Here is a 27,235-nt window from a genome sequence, read left to right as displayed (position 1 = left end):
TTTGTGTTTGTAGATATAAAATAAGTGACAAAATAAATAGAAACAATGCATGCAGATATGTGACATGAAAGGTTTTATGCTTTTAATAAGATACTGGTTTCAAAAAAATACATTACCTCATTAGATTAAAATCTCCCGTACAGAAAAGATATTAAGAGGCAAGTCATACAGATATTAAATACTTGTAATAAAAAATCTATAGCTGTTAATATTAGATCTGAAACACTGGCATGCTAACTTTGAGCCATAATGTCAACTGGATGCTTTACTTCAAATCCAATGTACCATTCCTCTGGTCCTTAAGGATTTAGTCTGGTACTCGAACTTTTTTCTAAACATGTGTCACTTGAAGGGCTCCCAACAAAGTTAATTCAACATTGAAGAATTCAAATATTGAGGTCAAACCTTCAGTATGTTGTATATCCAACTGGGCACACTATTGGAATGAAGTATCAGGTCAAAATGTTGCTTTCTATATAGAATGCCCATGTAAAACAAAGTTTGAGCTCACAATTAAAAAAAGAAATCTCTCGAGTCTCCTTTTCATTACACTATGACATTGCAAATTGATATTTCTGTCCTTCAATTCTGAGCCACTTTGGGAATCTTTTTCCAAATCTTTTCAGTACAATTAAGTTTAATGTATTTTGTTTCTTGCAACAGCTTCACTTGAGGAGCACAAAGGTTTGACCTTAATTTTAAAAGGGTCCCATAAAAGATTCACAACATTTCAACAAGGATAAAAGAACTGTTATATTTGACCAAAGAAAAATACAACTAAATATACTTTAATTATTTTACATTGTGTTTTGATGTATTACTGTGCATTACATGTAAAATATTCCAGATTTTTCAGAAACATTAATACTAAATTGTTGGTTTCTTGCCTTCTTTTCAGTACACCCCCAGTTATCACTGACTAGAAAACCAATTGAATACAAAACCAACACTAAAAAATAAAATTGGTTATGTGAATGCTAGTAGAAATCCGTTCTGTTTCTGCTACTCAAAGTACCAGTACAAGATTAACACCAAAGATCTATAAATCTTTATAAGCTTAATATTTAGTAAATAAGTCAGCGAGAAGACCAAGCTTATTGAAGCTACAGTGTGCAACAGAGCAAAATGTCCACATACACAAATCTGCTACCAAAATAGATTTTGAGCAGTTAGTATTTTAATTCACTGATCATTTGTAGGAAAGAAAAGTGGAACATTTTAATTGTCTTTTCAAAAAAAAAATTGAAGTGCATTTTTCCAACACGAAAATAGCTGCTTAGTTGAGAATTAGGAACACATCATAATGCTACCAGAAAGTTGATGAGAAACTTTTTTCCTTAAAAAGACCTGTTCTACTGAAAAAAAAAAGAAACAGTAGGTTGAAGAAATAAGATGTTGAATTGTCAAGAATAAAAGTACATATTAATCTGAAAAAATTATTACATAAAATCGTGGACTCGAACAAGTGAGTGATTTTTAAAACTATATCAATAATGGACTACTCTCAAAAAACTTTCATAAACTGAAAAAGTTATCACAATTTGGGCTAGCAGTAGTGACACAACCATTTAAGTTGCTTGGTCAAGCGCTCTAAGCAGTTCACGTCCATGCAAAAGTGTTGAACTCCCCATCACAGGTGCATTTACCTCACAGTCATACCGCGTCAACTCTGGCAAGGAGTACGCCAGAAACGAGGAACCCAAGAGGCGACTCGCCATCCCTGCAGACAGTAACAAGGCAAAAAATATTTGTTTTATTATTCCTTAAAAGGTTACTTTAAAACATTAACCAGTCAAACGTTACAGTAGGTGTGAACTTCATCGTGCAGCATACTGCCCATGGTGTCCATTCAAAGTCAATCAGTGCAAGTTTTATGTTACATAACATGGAGAAATGTTTTTGGCAGATTGACACGAAAGGACAATGGCCCAGGTTGTATCAATTTTGACATCTCAGTTTTTACATTACTATATAGGTAAGTTTGAATCTTTATTTTGGTATCCATAAAATGTTTGAAATAATTTTTTTTAAAAATGCAATTTGGCACATGCCCATCTTGATGACTTCAGCATTGCTGGCATAACTGAGAACTGATGTTCAACAGTGACTGATTTCAACAAAGTTGAACCCCATTGCCATGAAAACACCACATCTTTGAGAGGAGGAAAGGCAAGAATAGAATGCGCATTTTTACCTGTAAGTGAACTTGAACTCAAAGATTTCTTCTCCATTAAAGGAGAATTGTGTTCAGATTTGATGTTTTTCATTCTTTTCCACAACATGTGTGAAAAACTGTTGCTCCTTGGTGGGTCTTCATATGGTGATTCCTTAAACAGGAGCAAGATGTCAGTTCAGGCTTGTAAATACAAAGAGAAATGTAGAAATCTTTGAAGTACTAACTTCAGCTTAGGGCATTGCATTATCTTAAACTGTAATTGAGTTTAGTTAGTGGCTCTGCAGTACCTTTTTTGTTGTGGATTATTTGAGGCTTATTTTTGAGTGAAATTTATATTTAGACACAGCATGTTAACAGGCCATTTCGGCGCACGAGTCCGTGCCGCTCAATTTAAACCCAATTAACCTACACCTCCAGTACATTTCATATGACGGGAGGAAACCGGAGACCCCAGGGAAAACTCACGCAGACATGGGGAGAACGTACAAACTCCTTACAAACAGTGACTGTAAAGGTATTGTACTAACCTTGTATTAATGCAAACTAATTTCATAAATTAGGTCAGCCCTGATCGTATTGAATGGCAGAGCAGGCTCGATGGGCCATTTTTGGCCTACTCCTGTTCCTACTTCCTATGTTCCTATGTAACCACAATGCTAACCTTTTACTGCCCCTAAATATGACACCAAAGTTGAGAATGGTCTATTGCCGGAGAGAGGGTTGGAGTCATTGGTTGAAGCAGGATCAATGACAAAAAAAAACTTTATAAAGGCTAGCAAAAGAACAAGTCCCATTTGTCAAAATGTCAAAAGAACAAGTCCCATTTCAGAGATTAAAGTTCAAAAGTCAAGCATTCCATAATGTCATTCCTTAGTGTCCATAAGGACACTACCCAAAGCCGAGATTGTATTGACAGTGAAGAGCTAATGGAGCACCTAATGCTGAGGCAAATTTCCCTCAACTAACTCTTATTGAATAACTTTGTCCACTGTGGATCTAGGAGTTATAAATTCGAGGTGGCTATGAATTATTTAAATTTTAGTCAGCAGATTGGTAGATGGAGTTGTTTTTGGACCGACCACAATACTTTCTCCTACAATTTGTTGCAAGTTTTATATTCCAAACCAGGAATAAGTTTCTCACCCAATAACAGGTAACTCCAGGTCGGGGTGTGTTGTTCAGGCAGCGATTATTCCGGTCACATCTATAACTATATATTCTATGCGGCCTTCTCACAAAATGTAAAGTAAATTTTTTTTGGTCACTTATGAGAACAACTTCACATAACAAAAACTGGTGCAAATTTTGAAATTAGATTTTAAATCCTTACAGTGAAAGTTCACCTTCGTAAATGTCATCCAAGTTTGAAGCTAAAGTAAAAGCCAATTCTTCTGATTATTTTTCAAAATAAATTCTAAGAAATGGGCAGCAGGGTTCAAACTTGGTGCTGTCTATAAGGAATCTGTGTTTTCTCCCAGGACCTGCGTGGGATTTCTCTGGGTGCTCTGGTTTCCTCCCGCCCTCCAAAACATACAGAGTTGGTAAGTTAACTGATGCCAGAGTCAGCTTCTATTATGTTGTGAACAAATTTAAAAATCTAAAATTCAACTTAGAAAGAATTTAAGGTTATGTGGAAACAAGTGCCTAAATGGAGCTGATTCCACAGCCATGTCAGCTATGATCTTACTGAATGGCAAAGTATATGACATACCAAATGGCCTATTCCTTTGTGATTATGAGAGGCATAGATAGGGTGGACAGCCAGCACCTGTTTCCCAGGGCAGGATCATATATCCCAGAGGATATATGTACAAAGTTAAGGGAGACATCAGGGGTAAGTTTTTTTTTTTATACACACAGTGAGTTGTGGCTGCCTGGCATGCCTTGCCAGGGCTGAAAGATTGGGGACTCTTACACAGACACATGGATGAAAGAAAAATAGAGAGTTACGGGGTTGGAAAGGCTTAATACTTTTTTTTAAGGAATTAATACATGGGTCTACACAACATTGAGGGCCAAAGGGCCTGTACTGTGCTGTATTGTTCTATGTTCTGTGTCCTGCTCCTATTTGTTATATTCTTATTGAGTGAAGATAAATAATACTGGAATGAAATTTGCTGAATAGTCCAAATACAAAGTAGATTGAAAAGCAACATCAATAAGACAAAATAAATCTTTCACCTTTAGGCATTGCCCCGTTGTCTGTTTTTGGAACTTAGCTGAAATCGTTTATTTAATTGAGACATACAGCACAGGAATCCGTGCCACTAAATTACACCCAATTGATCTACAGCCCCCCAGTACTCTTTTGAACAGTTAGAGGAAACCGGAGCACAGGGAGAAGATGTACAAACTCCTTACAAACTGTGTACTTTATATAGCAAAGATAAAGATACATAACCAATGTTTCAGGCTGAACCCTTCATCAAGATACATAAAGTATGCTCTATGACCTGCCAGGTTTCTCCAGCATTGTGTTTTTAATTTCATTACTGCATCTGCAGATTTTTTGTGTTTTACTCCATTGTTTAATTCGATTTGTATTGAACTCAGTCAAGGTAAATTCTTGAATTATGTGTGAATAAATGATGATTTTAAAATTTTCATTGGACTAAAGCATTCAATCTGTTAGTAGGCTTATTCTGCTTTCAGAACAATTAGTGGAGATACAACCTTGAAAGTGAGAACTCTGGTGTTTAGATACTATTTCTGAGAATTGATGCAATCATAGTATGGTGCCTTTATCAATAGCTAATTGTATATCTCACATTTGCTTATTAGACCCCATCTTCAATCAACTGAGGAACAACCTAAATGTGATTATTTGAAAGAAACTTACTGCTGAACATTGGAATATCTGGTCTCCAAAATCTGGCTGCAGTTTCCGTTTTAGGTTGTTGCTGAAGCTCATTTCCGTGTTGGCCTCTTTCCCACGTCGTCCAAAGTTGTCCAGGGATCTAATACAAAGCAGTAGTGAGGTGTGAAACATTTCATTTTAACCCCTTCCTCTTGTCCAGATACAAAATGACTAAATCTGCTCTTCATAAATTGCAAGAAATGGGATCACACTGCACCTGATTGTCATTTTGCTTGATGTATGGTGAAGGCCAAGTCATCCCCAATGATTCTTATTGATATGATTTTATAAGCACTCATCAACAATAATCAAGGGAAAACACTTTGATCACATGCTGTGTTGAATGCAAGTTTCCTGAATTTGTTTGTAGATGTCCATCTTTCTGGATTTAGGGCCAATTTCCTCCAAGAGTTATTGTAGCACCGCTATCACTTGCTGAAGACTGACCAAACCATCTAATATCCAAATATGCCACTGGAGACATTTCATTCTGTAATTGGCTTAATTTCTTTTTAGCATCTTTGAAAGATTTCTTTGTTGGCACAAGACCAATTACAAGTCATTCTCCCACAACCCTGATGCAAGGTTTATCTCCTTGTGCTTTTGTATATTATGTTTTTCTTGTTTTGTGTAACTGATATAACTATGTAAAGAAAATTGGTTTAAGTAACTTCATTTATTAGGTAATTTAAATCACTGCATTCATAATTATATGTTTAGTTATTTATTTGTTTTATATTTATTCATTTACTAGGATAAAATACCATATATTTCAGCAACCTCCTCCCATTTTAAGGGTTTTATGGTATATCCAGCATACAAGTTGACCCCATTTTCCTGGATGCCTGAGATGGCTCATTGACCGGCGTAGAAGTCAATCCTCAAAGATTGCAATCCATGAGATGTGCTGTGGACCAGCATATACATTGAGCCGCAAAGATCGCGCAGATTGATCTGCTGGGCATTGGCTGGAGGTGATTGCTATCATGGAGGGTCCATCAACACAACTCACGGCAAAAGTATGAAACGAGTTTTAAGTTAAAAGTGATAGAAATGGCCAAGAAAACCAATAACTGTACTGCTGCAAGAAATTTTGATGTAGATGAGAAATTGGTAAGAGATTGGAGGAAGAAAGAAGAGACTTTAAGAAACATTCTGAAAAGGCAATGTTCTTTGAGAAAAGGAATCATTCATTGGCTAGAGTTGGAAAATCACATTGCAGAATGGGTACGCGAACAGAGGCAAGATTGCTACATCGTTACCCGAAATAAAACAAGAACATTTGCACTGCAGTGGGCCAAGTCGCACCCAGACCTCAGTAAATATTTTCAGGCTACAGTTGGTTGGTGCAATAGTTTCATGAACAGGAAAAATCTGGTATTACAACAAAAAACAAAAATTGCTCAGAAACCATCAAAAGATCTTAATCATTATGTTATCAGTTTTCACCAGTTTATTATATGGAAACAGTAGAAACACCAGTTTGCATTGGCAAATATTGGAAACATGCACAAAACCCCCATGAATTTTGATGTGATGGGCAATAGAGCAGTGGAATGGAAAGATGTTAAAACAGTGCAAACCAGAAGTACAGGCCATGAAATGACCAGGTTTACCACGGTGCTTGGCCGACAGGATGAAGTTAAGAGCCATGGTAATCTTCAAACACAAAATTAAACCCAAAATGAAATACCCTGCAGGTATTTTTGCACATTTTCATGAAAAAGGCTGGATGGATGAAAATGGTGTAAAACTATGGATAGACAATGTGTGGAACAGGAGGTTTACGCAAAGAATGGAGTTTGCTGGTCTGGAATATGTTTCGTAGCCACTTAACTGAGAACAGTAAAATATACTTAAATGGTGGTTATCCAGGATGGTTTGCCGTCTATAATGCAACCTCTTGATTTCTGCTTGAAGAAACCATTCAAAGACCATGTGTGAGAGGAATGGAATTCATGGATGTTGAGTGCAGAAATGTTGTTTACAAAAGGCGGGGCAATGTGCGCTACATCCATGCAACTTCGTACTCAAGGCATGGGGCAAAGTTAGAGACCGCGATAAAATCGTTTAAAAAGTGCGGTATCTCTTGCGCAATTGATGGCATGGAAAATGATTTATTGTGGGTCACTGATGACCAAGCTGAAACTGTCTCATCACATACAGAGACCCATATGATGACTGATTAAACAGTGAGAGTATGGATGTGCTTGCCGCCATCTTTGTTGCAGATGATGAGAGCGAGAGGGATTCTGAAGGGTTCTAAATGTGTTGTTTTCAATGAAAATCTGTCACAGTTGGGTTTTTTTTGGTTTTTCAAGGGTCAACTTATATGCCAGATTGATGCGGATTTAATATTGAGCTGAATTTAAGGTCTCATAAGTATATCTGACATACAAGTCCACCCCATGTTTGAGAGTTTCTTTTTTGGGTTTCACGACTCGATTTATACGCCAAAATATATGGTAGTTGAATGGCATGAATATCATTCAGAGTTCATGATACAGTTTTGTATTCAAAAGAGCCTCTGTTTCTCTTAAGAGTACAGTTGAAAATAAACAAATCCAAGGAAGTGGTAGTTAAAAAGCCATTTGTATTATTGGGATTCAGTTAACTGGCTTTCTGTACTAATTCAGAATTTAAATGAGGCAATTTTTTTTTTAAGATCAACATCAAAATACTAAAATTTATGTCGGTAAAATAGTGGCCTTGAAACTCCTGTAATGTATGTTAGTTTCTGACAGAATGCACTTCAGTTAATAGGTGGAATCATCCTGATTGGTAAGTGTCGTTTTTAAAGTCAGCCGCTGGCTATCAGTTGCTTCCCAGCTCACATTTCAGACTTTTCTGCATGTGCTCAATCGAATGTGGAACTCTGAGATAAGCTGGCAGTTAGGTGGAGAGACATCTGATTGTCCATTTCACCACTGGACCCCACCGTTCAGACCAGTGGTGGAGCAGTGACGTGCTGCGAAGGGTGACTGGGGCTGTCCTCAGCCTTATCAGGGTGGGGAGGGGAACTGACATCCCTGTTATTTGAATGGAGTCAACAATTCGATGGCAAAAAAAACATGCATTACTTAATGTATTTAATATGTTTTAATCAACTTAAATCTATTTGGGTTGCTTTTCTTGTCTCTGGTATCATTTGGGCACCTGTGATTTATCAATTGTAGGGGATGAAACAGGTACGATTATGAGGAGGCATGATGAGGATTAGAAGGAAAAGGCAATTGAAGGCTAATGCTGAATTATTCAGATATAGTAGTTCTGGAGATGGCACTGAGTGGTTGGCAGAATGTCTTGTTTCTATGCTTCACATCCTATGTTAAGCTCAACTAAGGTTGCCAAGTGTTTCAGGGACAGGAGTTTTGGATACACTGCCTTTTGATTTAGGCATCGACCCGTTTTTCCAGAATTACAACCAAGTGCTCAGAAACTTTGATTGCCTGTCAATACATTTCCTGTGGCTGCTGCATGGCCTGCTAAGAGCTGCTCAACATCCGCAAAGTGTGGGTGTGGTGGGTGTGTGTGCGTGCACGCCAAGGGCAATGTGTGCAGAACAGTTTGGCTCCTCTTTAGCCACATACAACAAATCTATTAATCTTTCCAAGGTTTGGAGTTCAGGGGGAAGAATCCCTGCCTCTATCTTATCAAACCTTGTAAAAACTTAAGAAATCGGAACCAGAGTAGGAAATTTAGCCCACTGAATCTGCTTTGCCATTCAATATAGCTGATCTGGCTGTAGACTCAGCTCACCTTACCCACCTGTTCCCCATCACCATATTCTTCAAGGATGTATTTGTGAATTAAATACATTGAATGACACATACTTTGTTGCTTTTTTACTGTCTGGGAGAAGTACTTCCTCCTCATCTCCATCTATTCCTCTGAATCTATCCCCTAGTTCGTCTCATCTGCCAGTGGAAACAGCCTCACTGCTACCTATCAGATCTATTTCTTTCAAAATTTTATACATTTTTATGATTTTCTACCCCCCCCCCCCCACCCCCCTGCAATTCTCAACTCCACTGAGTAATGTCCCAGCCTGTTCATTCTTCCTTTGTAAACTAACTCCTTCATTCCTGGAATCAACATGGTGAAACTCCTCTCCATTGCATCCAAAGCCAATGCATTCTTTCTCAAGTAAGGAGAGCAGAACTGCACACAATACTCCAGGTGCAGCCTCACCAGTACCCTGTATATATGCAATAGAACCTCCCTGCTCTTAAATTTAATTCCTTTAACAATGAAGGGAAACATCCCATTTACCTGGTCTGTCTGCTATACCTGCAAACTAATATTATTGTGATTCATACATTCCAAATCAACAGTTTTTTTTCTTTCAAAGGTGGATAACCTCATATTTATTGAGGTTATCTACCAGACCCTTGCTCACTTTAACCTGTCTGTATCTCACTGCTGACACTCTCCTCTACACAATTTGCTTTTCCACTCAATTTAGTGTCAGTAGCAAACATAGATATGCTTCACTTTGACCACTCCTCCAAATTGTTGATGTATATTGTGAACAGCTGTGTGCTCAGCACAAATTTATAATTTTATTTACAGCACGGTAGAAGCCTATTCTGACCATTTAAACCCATGCCATACAATTACACCCAAATTTACCTACAACTTCGTACATTTTGAAGAGTAGGAGAAAAATCGCAGCACCCATGGGAAAACCATCGGAGACAGAGGGAGAATATAAAAAATGCACTGCATTCTAACCCAGGTAGCTGGCACTGTAATAGCATTGGGCTAACTGTCCCTGCACCACACTGGTTACCAGATCACCAACCAGAGAAACACTCATTTATCCCAACTTTGGCTTTCTATTGGTAAACCAACCCCTATACCTGCAAATACATTTACCCAACTCCAGGCAATCTCATCTTATAGAAGAGTCTCTCATGTGGCCCATAATCAAATACCTCCTGGAAATCCAAATATGCCCCATTTGTTATATTCTCAAAGAACTCAGTAAATTAGTGAAACGAGACTTGCCCTTCCTGAATATGTGCCGTGTCTTCCTGAGAGAACAATTTCTATCCTGATGTCTCTCTATTACTTCCTTAATGATAGCTTAAAGTATTTTCATAACTACAGATGTCAAGCTAACTGGCCTACAGTTACCTGCCTTTTGTCTCCCTCCCTTTTTTAAACAGCATCCAGCAAATTTTGATAAATTAACACAAATGCTTCTGCTCTAACTTCTACCATTTATCTCACTTCCCTGAGATGCATTCAGTCAGGACCAGGGGATTTACCAACCTTGAGATCAACTAGTTTGCCTAGTTCTGTCTCTGTAGTGATAGCAACAGTAAAAAGGTTCTCGATGCCCATCACCTCCTTAACAATAAGGATTTCAGTCTTCTAATGAACTCTCAGAGACACTAATTTAGTTATGCACTCCTGATTCAGTAAAACCACCATCCCTGAAACCAGTCTGTTTCAGGAAAGGATCCAAATTTATAAACACACAAGGTGCATTCACCAAGGCCCATTTAAAAATGGATTGTGAACTTTAATGCATCACCTCACACCATGTATTAAATTCCCCAGATCTGCTCCACCTGTGGCCCGTTGCATTTGTTTGGTATTGTGCATATTTGTCACCATCAGTAAACAAGAATTTTCCAATATCCAAGGCATATATAATAATCCAATGGTCCAAGGGGCAACTTTTAGGTTACATCACAACCTGAAATAAAAACTTCTTAGTATGATTTTATCCAAAGTTGATATATGTCCTCCTTACTTCACAAACCACAATTTGTTAACCAACTTTTTATTTGTTGCTAAACACAATTTGCAGGAGGTACTTAGCAGGTCTAGCCGCATCAGTGGGGGAAAAAGAATGGTCAGTGTTGCAGGCCAGAACCCTTCAGGACTAGAGTGTGGAGGAGAGAGAGCCTTTATAATGAGGTCAGGGTGGGAGGGGTAGGACTGGGGCCAGTGGACGATTAGTGGACCATAGACAGGTGAAGGATATTGGGCAGATCCTAGATAGAGGGAGAGGGAAGAAAGAGAAGAGAATGGGCAAGATGGAGAAAAACGGGCCCGACAAGGTGGACTGGAGAAATCGGTAGGGTCAAGGGCTGCTAGATCTGGAATATGGCAAGAAGACAACAACAGTGGTAATGATAATGAAGGTGGGGGGGGGGGGAGGGAGAGAGGAAGAATACAAAGGGGATAATAGGGGTGAAAGTGGTAGGAATGAAAGGTGGAGGGGAGCAGGGAGGATGGGAAAGAATGAAGAATGGAATGGTTCAGTTGAGAGAAGGGGAAAGCTACCCGAAAAAGAAAAATTCTCTGTTCATACATTTGAGCTGCAGCCTGGCCAGACAGAATACAAGATGTTGTCCCTGTCATTTAAGTTAGACTTCACTCCGGAAATGGAGAAGTCCCAGGATAGACAGGTCGGTGTGGGACTGGGAAGAGGAGTTGAAATGGCATGCAACCGAGAGCTCAGGATGGCCATTGTGGATGGAATGTAGATACTCTGCTTTTTTTTTTATTTGTTACACAGCATTTATTGCATTAACTTCATCGAAATATGCAATTAGTTTAGTTAAATACAATTCAATGTTTACAATTCCATCCCCGTTCTCCCTAATTAAGTCAAACATTGCTAAATGCCTGTTAATTGTGTTAATTGTTTTTCCCCTGTACATAGTTACCAAGCCATGCCCACCAGTGATGTTAAAGAGACTGGACGGTAATTATTAGGATTGTCCTAATATCCCTTCTTGACCATATTTAACATCATGCAATGCTGTATCAATTTCCCCACCAGAAAAGACAGGATGGTTTCCTTCCATCTACATCTTCCTCCAATCACAATCTGGGATACAAGCCATCCATATCAGCTGCCATATTCCCTTTAAAGCAAACCTCCCAGTATATTGCATTACATATTATTAGTAGATATATTATATTTTCTGTCTTTGGCTTCTCAGTATCTTTATGAAAAGAGTTTACTTTGGGGGCGGAAAAACCCCACTAGCCTTCTCTACATCTCTTCTGTGCTTCTAAATTTCCATATACCATCAATTACATTCATCTAATGGGTGGTGAGCATAGGAGTCATGATGTCATGTTGCAGCTTTACAAAAACAGTGGTGAGACCACACCTAAATATTGTGCCTATTCTGGTCGCCGCATCTTGAAAGGATGTAATTAACCTAGAGAAATGCAGAAAAGATTCACAAGGATGTGGTGGGGATCAGAGGCGTCGTGTTTAAAGGAGAGACTAGATAAGCTGGGTCTATTTTCCCTGGAATGGAAGTGGTGAACTTATAGAGGAAGGGCATAGATAAGGTGGACAGATCTTTTACCCAGGGCACTGGAGTCTAAAGCTAGAAGGGGTAGGTTTAAGGTGAGAATGGAAAGATTTAAAGGGGAGCTAAGGGGAAAGTTTATCCACACAAAAATGGTGGGTATATTGCAACAATTGCCAGAGGAAGTGGTAGGTGGGTATAATTATAATATTTAAAAGACATTTGAACAGTTTCTTGCAGAGGAAATGTTCAGAGGGATAGGGCCCAAATGCAGGCAAATGGAACTGGCTCAAAAAGACGCCTTGGACAGAAGGGCCCATTTCTATCCTGTACAACTCCTCTTTACTATTTTCATAGAAACAAACTGTGTGTTCTCTTTAATATTAACCACTATTCCATACCCATATACTTGATCTGAAAGTCTTTTCCTGTTCACGTTCCCTCTCAAGATATTGTTTTCTGTTGTTCTCACTTGAAGAATTCATTACCCATTCACCCATGTGCCCTTTATTATTTTGCCCCTTCATATTTCTCCATCTCCCTCACCATCCATGGAACTCTGACTTGATTCTCCTGACTTTCCCTTCACGTCGGAATGTACTCAGACTGTAGCTGAATCTGGAGCTCACTCATTGCTTCCATCACAACTCTCTCTGCCTTTCATTCTGTCATCCTAACCAGATCCTTTCTTAACTTTTAAATGGCAGAAAGAATATGTAGCAATAGGTTTTCATTCTTTACCCTTCTTACCTTTCTTTATAGAGTGATGTCTGCATCAGCTGACAAGGTGAGACACCAGGTGGGATACCAGGCAACGATCCAGTCCTCTGATCCATCAATTTCCACTTCCGAGCCGTACAGTTAAAGGGTGGATCTGGTGGCCACTGAATATTTGCTTTGCAACCCATTGAGGATATTGGAGAACTTAGAGGCGAATGGTAAGGTGGCAGAGAGATGTCATTTCTGGTATTGTAAGCCTGTGGAGGTGTTTGGATGGCATTGTTCTTTTTTACTGTTGGCATTTGAGGACAGTACTTTTCCAGTGGCATCTGTCTACGTGAGGTCACAAAATTGGGAGCAAATGATGGGAGCAGGTTGTTTGCATTGAGTGAATAGTCTTGAGTCCTTGATGGACTTTCAGAAGCGACTTGTTCATCACCACATATTGGGCTCAGCTGGAAATCTTCCCCATCCATCGGAATGTACGGAGCCAGTGTTTCAAGGTCCAGGTCACTCAATTCCGCCTGAAACCGCAAGTACAAGGATGAGGAATATCTGCCTGCTTAACTGTTACATTTTATTGTGCAATGCATTTCCAACCAAGCATAAACCCAGCTAGGTTATTGTGTGTGAAACATTTAATGGAAGCAGTGCTATTTTATCTAGAAATTCAAAAGGTTGAGATTAAAGATTAAAAAAATTAAAGATAAGGTTCAAATAGCAACCTTCAGAAACTAGACAGAGAATCTGCCAATCGTGATAGTATTCTATGAATGGGTCCCACATCTTTCCAAATTGAAACTATAATGACGTATCTAATTTTCTCCAAGCTTATATAGGACATTAGATCATGTGACCACTGTGCATAACCAGTTCACGAGAAAAACCAAACAAGGCGTTTAAAGGGCATGGTTCTATTTTGATCTTAAAAATTGTTGATAAGGATTGAAAAATGTTTTCCCAAAATCTTCCTAAATTAGGACACTCCCAAAACATAAGGATCAATGACACTTTAATGGATCAATATCTGCATAAAAATGAAATATTTTAAGTTTGAACACACGTGTCCTATGAACCAACTTATATTGTAATAAACAATGCCTTGCACAAAATGATCCAACTTAGAGCAGAGTACCAGTCTTCATCTGGAAATGCTACATTGAGATCACGCTCCCAATCATTCTTAATTCCAGCCATTGAGACTGAACCTAAATCCAATAAATTGTTATAGATACTTGATATTAATGCACCGTGAACAAAACGGTAAATTAAAAAATATATCAAGAATATTTAAATTTGCAATTCGAGGAAAATCATGTAATTTTGACTGAACAAAAAATGCCTAACTTGTAAAGAAATGTCTATTAGAAAGATTAAATTTAGCTGACAATTGTTCAAAGGAGGCACAGGTATCTCAAATAAAAAGATCTTTAGAACTTGTGATCCCTAATCTGTACCATTCCTTAAAGCCTCCATCTAATACAGAAAGCTGAAAAAGATCATTATCTATAATGGGTCTAGCAAGAGAAAAACTATTATAACCAAAACATTTCCTAAATTGAGCCCATATTCTCAATCTATATCTCATTATTGGATTGTGTGTCAATTTAGAAAAAGGAAAAGGGTAAAAGAGAACCTAAAATTACCAACATAGTTGATTTTTTTTTTAGAAAATTTCAGTTCCATTGCTACCCAAGAGGGTAATGTAATACTAAAAATAAAAGGTTGAGATTACTGTCCACACCAGATGTGCTCAATTTAATTTTTTTTTAATGTAATGGTGAGGAGTGATCATTTAAAATTTGTTCCTCTCACAAATAATTTTAATAGAAAGGTTACTACATAGTTTACACCCTGTATTACTTGCAGAGGATTTAAGTAAAAAACTTTTCTTTAACAAAAATACTTGTGATGGCATTTGCTTTTCTATTAAATGACTTCCACGCCACAGTTAGCATAGCAGTTTGCGCAACGCTGTTACAGTGCCAGTGATCTGGACTGGGGTTTGAATATGGCACTACCTGTAAGGATTTGTATGTTCTCTCTGGGTGCTCTGGTTTCCTCCAGCCATTCAAAACATACCGGGGGTTGTTGGCCAATTGGGTGGCACACCCTCATGGGCCAAAAGGGACTGTTACTGTGCTGTATGTCTAAATTTAAATTTAATACATTTTCTACCTTAGTAACTTCAGTTGTTCATGGAAAAACTATTGGAGCAATGTCTAATCCCTTTGTTAAATTGTAAGATTAAGATGTTTAAGTAAAGACAATACATTTATTGTTTACCTATTTATTGAAATATGGCTTAATTGTAAAATTGCTGTCACCTTGAAGAATGCTAGCTTGATCCTTATTGCTCAAAAATGAGAGCCATCATTTAATTGCTATTAATGCATTTATCATGCAAGGTGACTGGGAAACTACTTCCAGAGATGAGATCACAATGTTGGAGCAACTCTGACCTTGAAACAAAAGTAGAAGTGTGAACAAGGCGTTTGGTTACTGTTCGGAGGAGGAAAGGGAGGGGTCAGGTTCGAGAGAGAGCACCTGAGCCTATAGCCCTCAACAATCGGTACTCCTCCTTGAGTACTATTGGGGGGGGGGGGGCAGTCAGGCTAAGGAAAGCAGCAGTGGCTCTATCTCTGGCACAGGGTCCGCCTCTGTAGCCCAGAAGGGCAGGGAATGGGTGATAGTTATAGGGGATTTGATGGTCAGGAGGACTGACAGGGGTTTTTGCAGATACGATAAAGAAAACCAGATGGTGGTTTGCCTCCCTGGTGCCAGGGTCTGGGATATAACTACGTGTATCCAAGACATCCTGAAAGGGGAGGGTAAGGAACCAGAGGTCGTGGTACATGTTGGTACCAACGACAATAGGGAGGAAGGAGGAAGTGGTCCTAAAGGATGAATATAGGGAGTTAGGTAGGGAGTTCAAAAGAAGGAACGTAAAGGGAGTAATCTCTGAATTACTTCCTGTGCCACGTGATAGTGAGGGCAGAAATAGAATCAGATGGAGGAGGAGGAAAGGGATAGATGCTATGATGTGGATGGGAGAATGGTAACAAATAATAGTGTGGATAGCAGAGAGGGGGATAGGCAGAAGAGAAGACGTGGGAAGTCTCTGCGATTCATTTACTTCAATGCAAGGAGTGTTGTAAGGAAGATGGATGAGCTGATGGTGTGGATAGGCACTTGGCAGTATGATGTGGTGGCGATTAATGAGACGTGGTTGAAGGAGGGTTGTGACTGGCAGTTAAATATTCTGGGATTTCACTGCTTTAAGTGTGATAGAATTGGAGAGTAAGGGGAGGGGGTGTGACATTACTTGTCAAGGAAGTTATTACAGCGGTACTGAGGCGTGATAGATTGGATGGCTCATCAAGAGAGGCGGTGTGGGTGGAATTAAAATATAAAAGAGGTGAGGTTACGATTATAGGGGTGTATTATAGACCACCAAATGGGGAGAGGGAACTAGAAGAGCAAATGTGTAGGGAAATAGCTGAGATGTACAGTAAGCACAGGATTTTAGTTGGAGATTTTAATTTTCCAAACATAGATTGGGGGATGCAGTCAGTGAGTGGACTGGATGGCTAAGAGCTTGTAAAATGGTGCAGGATTGCTTCTTGCATCAATATGTTGAGGTACCCATTAGAGAGGGGGCAGTGTTAGATCTACTGTTGGGGAATGAAATAGGGCAGTTGACAGAGGTGTGCATTGGGGAGCACTTCGGATCCAGTGATCATAGCACCATTAGTTTCAGCTTAATTATGGAAAGGGAAAGGTCTGGTCCAAAGATGAAGGTCTAGATTTGAAGAGATGAGAAGGGATTTGCAGGGAGTAGTTTTAGATGATCTTTTTTCTGGAAAGGACATTGAGGAGAATTGGGAGGCATTTAAGGGTGAGATTTTGAGAGTACAGAATCTTTATGTTCTGGTCAGGACAAAAGGCAAGGCCAAATGTTCAAGGGAGCCATGGATTTCTAGAGAGATTAGCAAGTTGGTTCAGGATAAGAAGGTGGCCTATGTTAAGTACAAGACACAAAGGATTGATGAAATATATGGACGATACATAGATTGAAGAAAGAACCTTAAGAAGGAAATTAGAAAGGCCAAAAGAAGGTATGAGTGGGCTATAGCAAATAGGGTTTTTACAAGTATGTGAAGAATAAAAGGAAAGTTGAGGATAGAATAGGTCCACTGGAAAATTAGAATGGAGGTATGTGTGAGGAACCATATGAGATGGGGGAGATATTGAATACATTCTTCTTGTCGGTATTCACAAAGGAAAGAGATATTGAATTGTGTAGGATAAGTGAGGCAAAAGGATTAGTTATGGAAAAGATAGGGATTAGTAAAGAAGGGATTTTAGAACTTCTGTGGTGTATAAAGGTAGATAAGTCTCCTGCTCCTGATGGGATTTTTCCCAGGACCTTAAGGGAGGTCAGGGAGGAAATAGCAGAGGCTCTGACAGTGATTTTTCAACGGTCACTGGAGAAGGGTGTGGTGCCATGGGATTGGCGGGTTGCAAATATGGTTCCGCTGTTTAAAAAGGGTGCAAGATGTAGGCCAAGCAACTATAGGCCAGTAAGTTTGACATCAGTGGTGGGAAACTAATGGAAGGAATTCATAGGGATAATATGTATAAATATCTGGATAGGCAGGGATTGATCAGGGACATCCAACATGGGTTTGTGAGGGGAAAGTCATGTATGATGAATCTCGTTGAATTTTTTGAAGAGGTGACCAGAGAGGTTGATGAAGGTAGAACAGTTGATGTGGTCTATTTGGATTTTAGTAAGGCTTTTGATGAGGTTCTGCATGAAAGGTTAGTGAAGTAGATTCAGTCTCTAGGGATCAGTATAGAGATAGTCAGATGAGTTCAAAGGTGGCTGGAAGATAGGCACCAGAGAGTCATGGTGGGCAATTATCTATCAGGATGGAGGCTGTTAACGAGCAGTGTGCCTCAGGGATCGGTGTTGGGTCCTTTGTTGTTTGTCATTTATATTAATGATTTGGATGAAGGGGTGGTAAATTGGGTGAGTAAATATGCAGATGATACAAAAATAGGGGGAGTTGTGGATAGTGAGGAGGGTTTTCATGGACTACAGAAAGATTTGAACTGTTTGGAAAGGTGGGCTGAAAGGTGGCAGATGGAGTTTAATGTAGATAAGTGTGAGGTGCTTCATTTTGGGAATAATAACCAAAATAGGATATATGCAGTGAAGGGGAGGGTATTGAGGAATGCTGAGGAACAGAGGGATCTTGGAATAACGGTTCAGCGTTCCTTGAGGGTGGATTCCCATGTTAGATAGAATAGTGAAGAAGCCTTTTGTATGCTGACCGTTATAAATCATAGCATAGAATATAGGAGCTGGGAGGTAATGTTGAGACTGTTTAAGGCATTGATGAGACCAAGTATGGAGTATTGTGTGCAGTTCTGGTCTCCAAATTAAATGAAGGATATAAATAAGGCAGAGAGGGTGCGAAAACAGTTTACAAAATGTTGCCTGGATTGCAGTATCTTAAATACGGAGAAAGATTGAGTAGACTGGGACTTTATTCATTGGAGCGTAGAAGGTTGAGAGGGGATTTGATAGAGGTATTTAAAATTATGAGAGCAGTAGATAGAGTAGATGTGAATAGGCTCTTTCCCCTGAGGGTAGGGGAGATTGGAAATAGGGGTCATAAGTTAAGGGTTAGGGGGAAAAACTTTAGGAGTAATATAAGAGTAGTGGATGAGTGGAATTATCTACCGGAAGAAGTAGTTGCGGCAGGGTATATTCTGTCATTTGAGGTGAGGTTAGATGAGTACATGGATATGAGGGGATTTAAGGATTATGGGCATGGGAGTAGGTAAGTGGAACTAATGGAGTTTCAAGTAAATCGGTGCGCCCTAGAAGGGCCTATATGGCCTGTTTCTGTACTGTAAATTGTTATATGGTTATATAGGCAGCCTAAGCAAGCTTTAACAGGCACAAGTTAAAGATGACCAAATTTAACTGATCCACCAATGTGGAATAAGAGGCATTACACTTCCTGCAGGCAAGCACCTTGAGTATGGCACTCCCATCCATCACACAGACTGCTGATGTTGTTAGGACCTTGATTCATTCAGCTCCTTGCCAAGCCATCCAAAGACGCTCTCTTTCATCAATTGCCTATTCAACTTCATTTCACCTCCAGGCCCAACTCTTCCTTCCACCATCCTCTCTGTGGAAGATGAGCCAGAAAAGGAAACACTATTGTTCAGGTTCACCTGTGCAAGGCCCTGTCTACAATCGGGGCTTTGTACCTGAATGTTTCATATCTATGGGGACTTCCACAGAACTGCTGCAAAATCAGAGCATAATGATCCTTCAGTGTGGCTAAGTTATGCTTTCTGTGCATTTATTTTATATTCATCTTTTACATTATTTTGAGAGAAGTTAGATGTGTGAGCTTAATTCTCTAACTTCCTTTGTTGCACAGTTGATGACTGTGTTCGATGAATTCTGAAAACCATTTGGTATCTATTTGAAAAAGATATAATATTATCTGTCAGTCTCCAAGGACCCTCTGACTGATTGAATATGTATTGTTTTAATGTTTATTTTGTCTTAATTTAATGAACTGACCTGCGTGCTGCATTGTTTCTTTGCTTTAGTGTCCATAGCAAAAAGCTTCTCAATCAGTTCAATCTTAAGATCATTGTCCAAGGAACTGTAATAATCTCCAGGGCTACTTGGCTATAATTGCAAAGAGAAAAAACATTTTCAAACATGTTATCCTGACGGATATCTCATTCATTCCATTTCTGTACTATGCAACTGAAAGGTATTATGCTTTGCTTACAATGGTCTTATCGGCCTGATTCTAAGCTTTTGTTGTCTGCAGTGAATGAAAGTATTGTTTGTGTTTGAAACAGTTCAAATATACATGATATGAAAAAAAAGTTGAATAGAGCAATTCTAACTGAAGGTCCAATGTGGATTGGGTTATGTCAGCAAAATTAAATCTCATTATGAGTAAAAGAGAAATATGGTAGGCCAGAAAATAACACTGCCCCTTAAAATCCTTTCCACATGCACAATGCTTTAATTTGTGCAGTTATGAATATTACAGCATTGCTTTGCAAAGGTACTGCATGGTGTAACTTGAACCAGCTATTCATTATAAAGAAACAAAAGAATTGCAGATGCTGGAATCATGAGTGAACAAAGAGAAGCTGAATGGTCTCAGTAGGTTTGGGAGCATCCATGGATAGAAATTGTCAGCCAACATTTTGGGTCCTAACACAAAACTAGAAGATCAACTTAAATAAATTCCTTTTCAAGGAAAAGTTTTGTGGAATTGGGAGGCATGTGGCTCTGATCTGTTGTTGTAGCTGCACTTCATGGCATTTCACATGAACAATTATTCCCCAGGATGTTGGTGATGGGTAATTTCAACATTCACCCAAACAATTGTAGCTAGATCTAAACAGGCAACAGGATAGGGGAAATGCCTCAGGTAGCAAGTGGGAAGAAAAGATGCCAAGAGGTAATTAGCCTCAGATGAATAGAGTGTTAAAAGCTGGATATTAGAATTACTGTATATACTTATGTAAAAGTCAACCCCCCCCCTCCACTTGTGGTCAAAAAGTCTGGAATTCTCCATACATCTCCTGTAAAAGTTGACCCTAGTTCTTAATGGATCAAACGTTGCAAGTACCTGTACATAACTGTTACGAAGATAATTTTTTGTGTTATTATGTGTTTAGATTTATAATTTATACAAATGTTAGATTACAGATTCCTTAAATTCATTATCGACCCGGCACAATAATTACCGGTACTGTGTTATTCATGTAATTATCTCAAAATATATCACACCATCATTTCTTATTTAAGTTAGGCCATATAAATTTACTTCACTAGAATTACTATATCCCTGAAATGGTACTTAATACCGTAACTACTGTAAAATGATGAAAGCCTTAACACAATACTTCATCTGCTTCCCGTTCGCAGATGTAAATGGTCATGGGTAGGAATACAGCTAGGCCAAAATTCAAAAATATTACCCTATTACTGAGTCAATACTGGGTATGTCACACCATCAATCCTTATATATGGTAAGGTAGGCCAATATGTGTTTACTGCACTTCACTATATGTACCATTTTCTCTGAACAGGTACTTCATTAACTTAAAATTACAATATATGCTAACACAAGATGTAAACACAGCTATGGATAGAAACTAGGCTAATTCTGCCAAAATGTATCAGTTACTATTTCTGTCAAAATTTGTTAATTCATGTAAAACACTGCTGATCTATTTTATTTAAATCACCACTTTGCTCTTCTTTCACTGCCTAACAAACGTTTTACTCCTTGCTTCGTGCACGATTCGATTGTTCATGCAGTTGGTAATTTCGGCTACAATGATCAGTGAAACTGTATGTGAGTCAAGTGTCTGATAAAATTTTTTTAAATCAGGAAAAAAAATCACTTAAAAGGTAGTTTAAACATGGATGAGAAAACAGAGGAATACGGAAGAATTTGGCGCAAAAATTTTAAAATGCGTCAGGTCAAGGTAGAATCACAACCTCGCTTACCTTGTGATATCTTTGCAGCTCAGCTGACCTCAGTTCTCATAGAGCACTCATAGAATACAGTCGTACAGTTGAGCTTTTAAAATTTTACTGCCATTTTGTGTAAAAATGCCCTCCAGAAAAACAAATATACAGCAGGAGTTCAACAAAAAGTGATTGAAGTTGCTGAGAATAACTAGGTAGCCGCAAGAAAAAATTATACTTCAGAGAAACTTGTGAGAGACTGGAGAAAGGCATCAAACAAATTTCAGACAATGCCAAAACGAAAGTGCGCTAACGGAGGTAAACCTAGCAGTAGCTGAATAGGTGATTGAAAATAGTTAAAATGGAAAATGTACAACTCATGGTACCATTCGAATCCACGTACAAAAGGAATCAAGGAAGGAACTTCGGATTTTACGGCAAATGTTGGATGGTGCACTGGGTTCGTGAGGTAAGTATGACTTAGCATTTCGGCAGAGAACTAAGATTTCACAAAAGTTGCCTGCAGATTGAGATGATGAGATATTACAGTTTCACCAGTTTGTAATCAGACCTCAGCAGAAGGAAGGTTACACGTTTAGCATGAGTTGGGAACATGGATAAAACAGCAATTGAACTGTGAACCAAAAAGAAGGAAAAACAATATTGGCAAAAATCAATGGCTTTGAGAAAAGTTAGTTTATTCTTGTGTGGCTGCTGGTACTAAATTAAAGCTGACAATTCTTTTTGAGAGAAAAACTCTGCCAAAGGAGAAATTGAAAAAAGGAATTGTCACCCCTGTGCATCCATAAGGCTGCATGGATCAAGGTGGATGTGGAAAATGGATAAAGGAAGTTTGGAATTTATGACTGAGTGAACGCGGCAAGAAAAATAGTTTGCTTATCTGGGATCAGTTCAGAGCATATCAAGGTGAAGAACGTTATTGATAACCTTCAGTTACAAAACATTGACAGAGCTGTAATTCCCGACAGACTTGCAATGTTTTGGAACCAATAGATGTTAGAAATAATAAGCCATTTAAGGACATGATGAGAAAGAAGTGGAGTTATGTGGATGCATGATGGAGAAAAAAACATACAAAAGGAGGCATACGATGGGCTCCATCACTGCATCTGATCTGTGAATGGATTCATGAAAGGAAACGAAAGCTAACGTTATTGTCAAATCATTCAAGAAATGTGAAATTTTGAATGCATTGGATGGAACAGAAGACAGACATCTATGGGACGGCAGAAGAGAAGTGTCTGACTGTGGACTGTGGACACTGATGAAGATAAAGAAGATCCCTACGTTCATTCCGATGATTATGATGCTACGGTCGGTGCTGACAATGTTGAAAAGTGTGATATTATCGAATTTTAATAAACGTGTTTGAAATGCCTAAGATTGTAAACCTTGTTACAGTAAATTTTCACTTCCATTTTTTTGTATGCATAGCATTAAAAAAAAAGCTTACAACCAGTAATTATTTTTGTTTCTATTGTCATTACTGATTTTGATAATTTTATGCCTAAAGATGCATTGAATGCATTAAAAACCAAACTGTAGTAAAGAAAATGATATTGTTGTCTCTAATCCTGCTATGATGAAAACAAAGAAAATGTGTTCTATGGAGATACAGTTGTTGTTTGGGTGGAGAGTGGTGGTGTTTCTATGTCTTTACCATTTTGGTATTATCCATATGCAGCCTTAAGCTGCATTGAATAACATTAATTAGAAATGGAAATGCAGCCCTGATATACTGGATAAAATATCACACCTGTGATAGAGTCTTCATATGAATATGAAATTGTGGTTATGATGGAAGCAGGTACAATACTGTTGCAGCCCTGTGCATGTTATTACGGTAGGTACCGGTGATCGTAATACAGTAGGACCCCGGTATCCAGCACCTATGTGGATTGGTAGATGCCGGATAAGTAAATTTTCTGGTTGCTCGAGATTGCTGCTGCATGACTGGTGAACCAACGGTGAGGCGCACCAATCTTACGTTTCTATAATTTTTACCTATTTGTTTTCTGCAATTTTTTTTAACCATTGCTTGAGGATGCCGATTGCTTGAATTCTGGATAACAGTACAGTATACTGTAATAGTGAGCTTTAAACAGATTTCACTAGTCTGTTAGGTTTGATGGACACAAATCAAAGGGCAAGTGTAGGAAAATATTTCCAAGAGCTACGATATTTATGGTTTTTAATACTTGATAGGGTATGTGTTTTGATGTACAGACACTGTAATATTACTTTAATTGATTGTGTTTTGTTCTTAATTCATTTTGAGATCCTGTAAGTTCCAGAACTTTCTCAGTTGATTCCAGATCTTCAATCTACGTGTCATTAAGTTTTTTGTCGATTTTGAATAGAGATAGGTAACGATGACCTCAATGCCACCCATATTTCAGATGGATTTCACTTCATCTCAATCCAATTAGGATATTGACAATGCAACAATAGTAACATATTTCTTATGTTTATAGCCCAGTACAGGTAGTTAAAAATGGAAATTAGGTAGGGCTAATCCCCCATTATTTCTAGTGTACTGAAGATATGATCTGCCACAAGTATGGTATTTTAGATTTAGTGTGAATTCCAGCTCCTCAAATGTAGTATCCATGTAATAGTCGACTCCATAACTTTAACATTAAAAAAAATGGTCTAGAAAATTCTGCTTTACTGGACATGGATCTAAAGTGATCCTAAATATGGTTGAAAAAGTTCTTTAAAATGTCAGTCCAATATTTTTGCAAATTAGGCATATCCAAAACATGTGTAACAAAGTGGCATCGAATATTTTACAATTGTCACAGAGTGAACAAATATCAGGATAAATATGAGCAAGTTTGACTTTGGAGAAATGTACACGATGTAGCTCTTTGAAATGAATAAGGACACAATGATAAATCGTAGATCAAGCCCAAAAGTGAAATCCATTCTTCTTCTGAGAAAGAGATATTCAGATCATTCTCTCATTCAGTTTTAATTTCACTTAAAGAAATTGCTTTCATATTCAATCATTTATAATATAAAGTAGATATCATGCCTTTATAAGTAAATTGTAACTCGAAGAGATCATCGATAAAATTTGGGTCAGGAAGAGTAGAAAATGTTAAAACCTTAGAGCGAACAAAATGTTGAATTTGATCTATTAATGTCTTAATAGGTTAAATATCATCCCCAATTGTTGAAGAGAGATAAAAAATGTTTAATAAAAAGATCATCAAAACTATTAATGCTTTAAAAATTCCATTCATGAAAACTAGTGTCTAAAATAGCTAGTTGAAATAAATAATTAGATATTATAGGACTTGTAACTATAAAACCTGTAAGTTCAAAAATTTTCTCAATTGATTCCAGATCTTCAATCTACGTGTCATTAAGTTCTTTGTCAATTTTGAATAGAGATAGGTAATGATGACCTCAATGCCACCCATATTTCAGATGGATTTCACTTCATCTCAATCCAATTAGGATATTGACAATGCAACAATAGTAACATATTTCTTATGTTTATAGCCCAGTACAGGTAGTAAAAATGGAAATTAGGTAGGGCTAATCCCCCATTATTTCTAGTGTACTGAAGATATTTTATTCTTCTAGATTTTATTCAATTTAGGTTTCTTAATATATAATTGATTCAAAATTTTCAATAAAGGATTTAGGAATAAATGGGAGTGATTGAAAGAGGTATAAATATTTTGGTAGAATATTACTTTTAATCGAATTAATAAAACCAATCATAGTCAATGAGAGTGGTGACCATCCTGTAAGAATTGATTTATTTTTGGTTTTTCTAAAGATATAAATATTTTATCTTCTAACCAAAGGCAGGTTATAGCATTCTCCACTCTATTAGCAAGAAGAGCAATTCTGTTAAAATGGAAAGAAAAGTTCCCACCTTCACATGTTCAATGGTTGTTAGATATCATGTCCTTTTTAAATCTGGAGAAAATTAGACATAATGTCACAAAAATCAAGGTTTCTTTTGATAAGACTTGGGGCCCATTTATAGCTCATTTTCATAATTGGACTAATTAGGTGCGATGATGTCACTGGCCATGCTTGTTTGGATTTATCACTACTTACAATATGAATATTGACCTTGATTGCTGTGGGTTTGAATTTTTTTATTTTCACTTTTTCTTATCTACCTCTTACAATATTGTATATATTACCATTTATTTGATTTAAATTGTATTGCTACTGTTCCATATGTTATTTGTAAAACTGCAAAGGTTTCATTGTACTTGTTTGTTTGTTAAACTCAATAAAAATAATTTTAAAAGAAAGGAAATTCTGGTTTTACATTTGTATATATAGTATGCAAAAATGATTGTTTACAATTTAATTTTCATAAACTATCCAAGGTTACTCTGAGTGAGGAGACCAAGCAATTTTTCTATATCGAAATGAGAACTGGGAAGCACTTGGAGCTCCTGAAACTTTAATTGTATTGAGTTCCAGTGTTTATTTTTTAAATTTAAAGAAGCAAGACATTTCAAGAAGAGTGAAGGTCATTAAACAGATTTGGGAGAATGTCTTTGAAGGGAATCTTTAAAGGTGATTTAGAAATTATATATTCTAAAAAATGTTATTTAAAGAGTGAGATGTTGAAAGTGAGAGGGAAGAGAAGGTACATAGGAGATCAGAAGTGATTTGGATCTAGATAGTAGAGAAAGATGATGGATGTAATAATACATGAAGACTAGGACACAAGTTCAATCTTTTGGGAACGTGAACCAGAAAAGATCAGTCATGGCTGATGAGAAAATTGGATTTAGTGCAGACATGAAGCAAATGACAGAGCTTTTGATATCTGAAGTTTGTATAAGGTGGAGATCAAAGGTGTTTTACACAAATCATATGCTGACACAATTGCGTGAGTGTGGAGATGCAGGCTCGATAGAGATGGAAGTAAGCATTGTCACCTTACTTAATTCTGCTATTGTGCTATGGTGATCAGCGTGAGCTTATTGTCATATACATAAGTACAATACACTGATGCACAGAAATTTAGTCTTGTTACTTGCCGAAGAGCAGGATGCGCTGCTGCAGGTGCGTGGAGTGGAACAGCCAGATGGAGCCTGGGGCACTGTGAAGGCACATAGGTCCAGTGATGATTTTTTGTTGATTTCGGAAGGAGATTTCACATTTAATTTTGTGACCTCGATAGGCCATTGCTTGTTAGATGGTATAACGGCTTGATTGTAAAGAGGGGCTTCCTCGTACTTTTGGTTTCCTGATGAGGACAACAAAGCAGCTTATATGTACTGTTGATATGCAAAACATTTTGTTGGCTTGAAACGGTCATGAATAAATCAGCAGTGGAGCATTGGATGTCTTTTACCAGTTATTTTGATTGCATATGAGAATATGGATATCGGTTTTGAATATCAAGTCAACTATGCCTTTTGCTAAATAGCCCATGCAGTTCAATGTTTCCTCCATTACTGGTTCATTCCCAAGACTACCATTAATTGTTAAAAAGAATGGACAAGCCCAAATTTTACCTTTTCTTTAATAGTATAACTTTGTGCCCTGTCGCATCTATTACTTCACTAAAAACATTACACCCTAACATTTTTGACAGAAAAAAAGTCCGAAGCACATTTCCTTGGTTTAAATAAATCACAGTACAGTAAAAC

At 37.8% G+C, this 27,235-nt stretch overlaps 1 protein-coding gene across 5 annotated transcripts in view; it reads right to left on the bottom strand.

Moving 5' to 3' along the window:
- Positions 1–58: 58 nt before the first annotated feature.
- epas1b (endothelial PAS domain protein 1b) overlaps positions 59–27,235 on the bottom strand; it is a 172,158-nt gene continuing 144,981 nt past the window's right edge. For 2 of the 5 annotated variants that reach the window (XM_069931099.1, XM_069931100.1), the window contains 6 exons: positions 26,621–26,829; positions 19,653–19,763; positions 13,070–13,563; positions 5,016–5,133; positions 2,195–2,327; positions 1,362–1,720 (listed from right to left, as the gene is read on the bottom strand). In XM_069931099.1, the coding sequence (XP_069787200.1) occupies positions 1,569–1,720; positions 2,195–2,327; positions 5,016–5,133; positions 13,070–13,563; positions 19,653–19,763; positions 26,621–26,829 (1,217 nt within the window). In that variant the 3' untranslated portion in view covers positions 1,362–1,568. The other 3 variants (XM_069931102.1, XM_069931101.1, XM_069931103.1) reach the window with 3 other exon arrangements.

This window comes from Narcine bancroftii, chromosome 4, assembly GCF_036971445.1.
Source record: "Narcine bancroftii isolate sNarBan1 chromosome 4, sNarBan1.hap1, whole genome shotgun sequence".
Taxonomy (NCBI): Eukaryota; Metazoa; Chordata; class Chondrichthyes; order Torpediniformes; family Narcinidae; genus Narcine; species Narcine bancroftii.
Note: the sequence above shows the minus strand (reverse complement) of the source record. Positions and strands in the feature narration are given on the sequence as shown.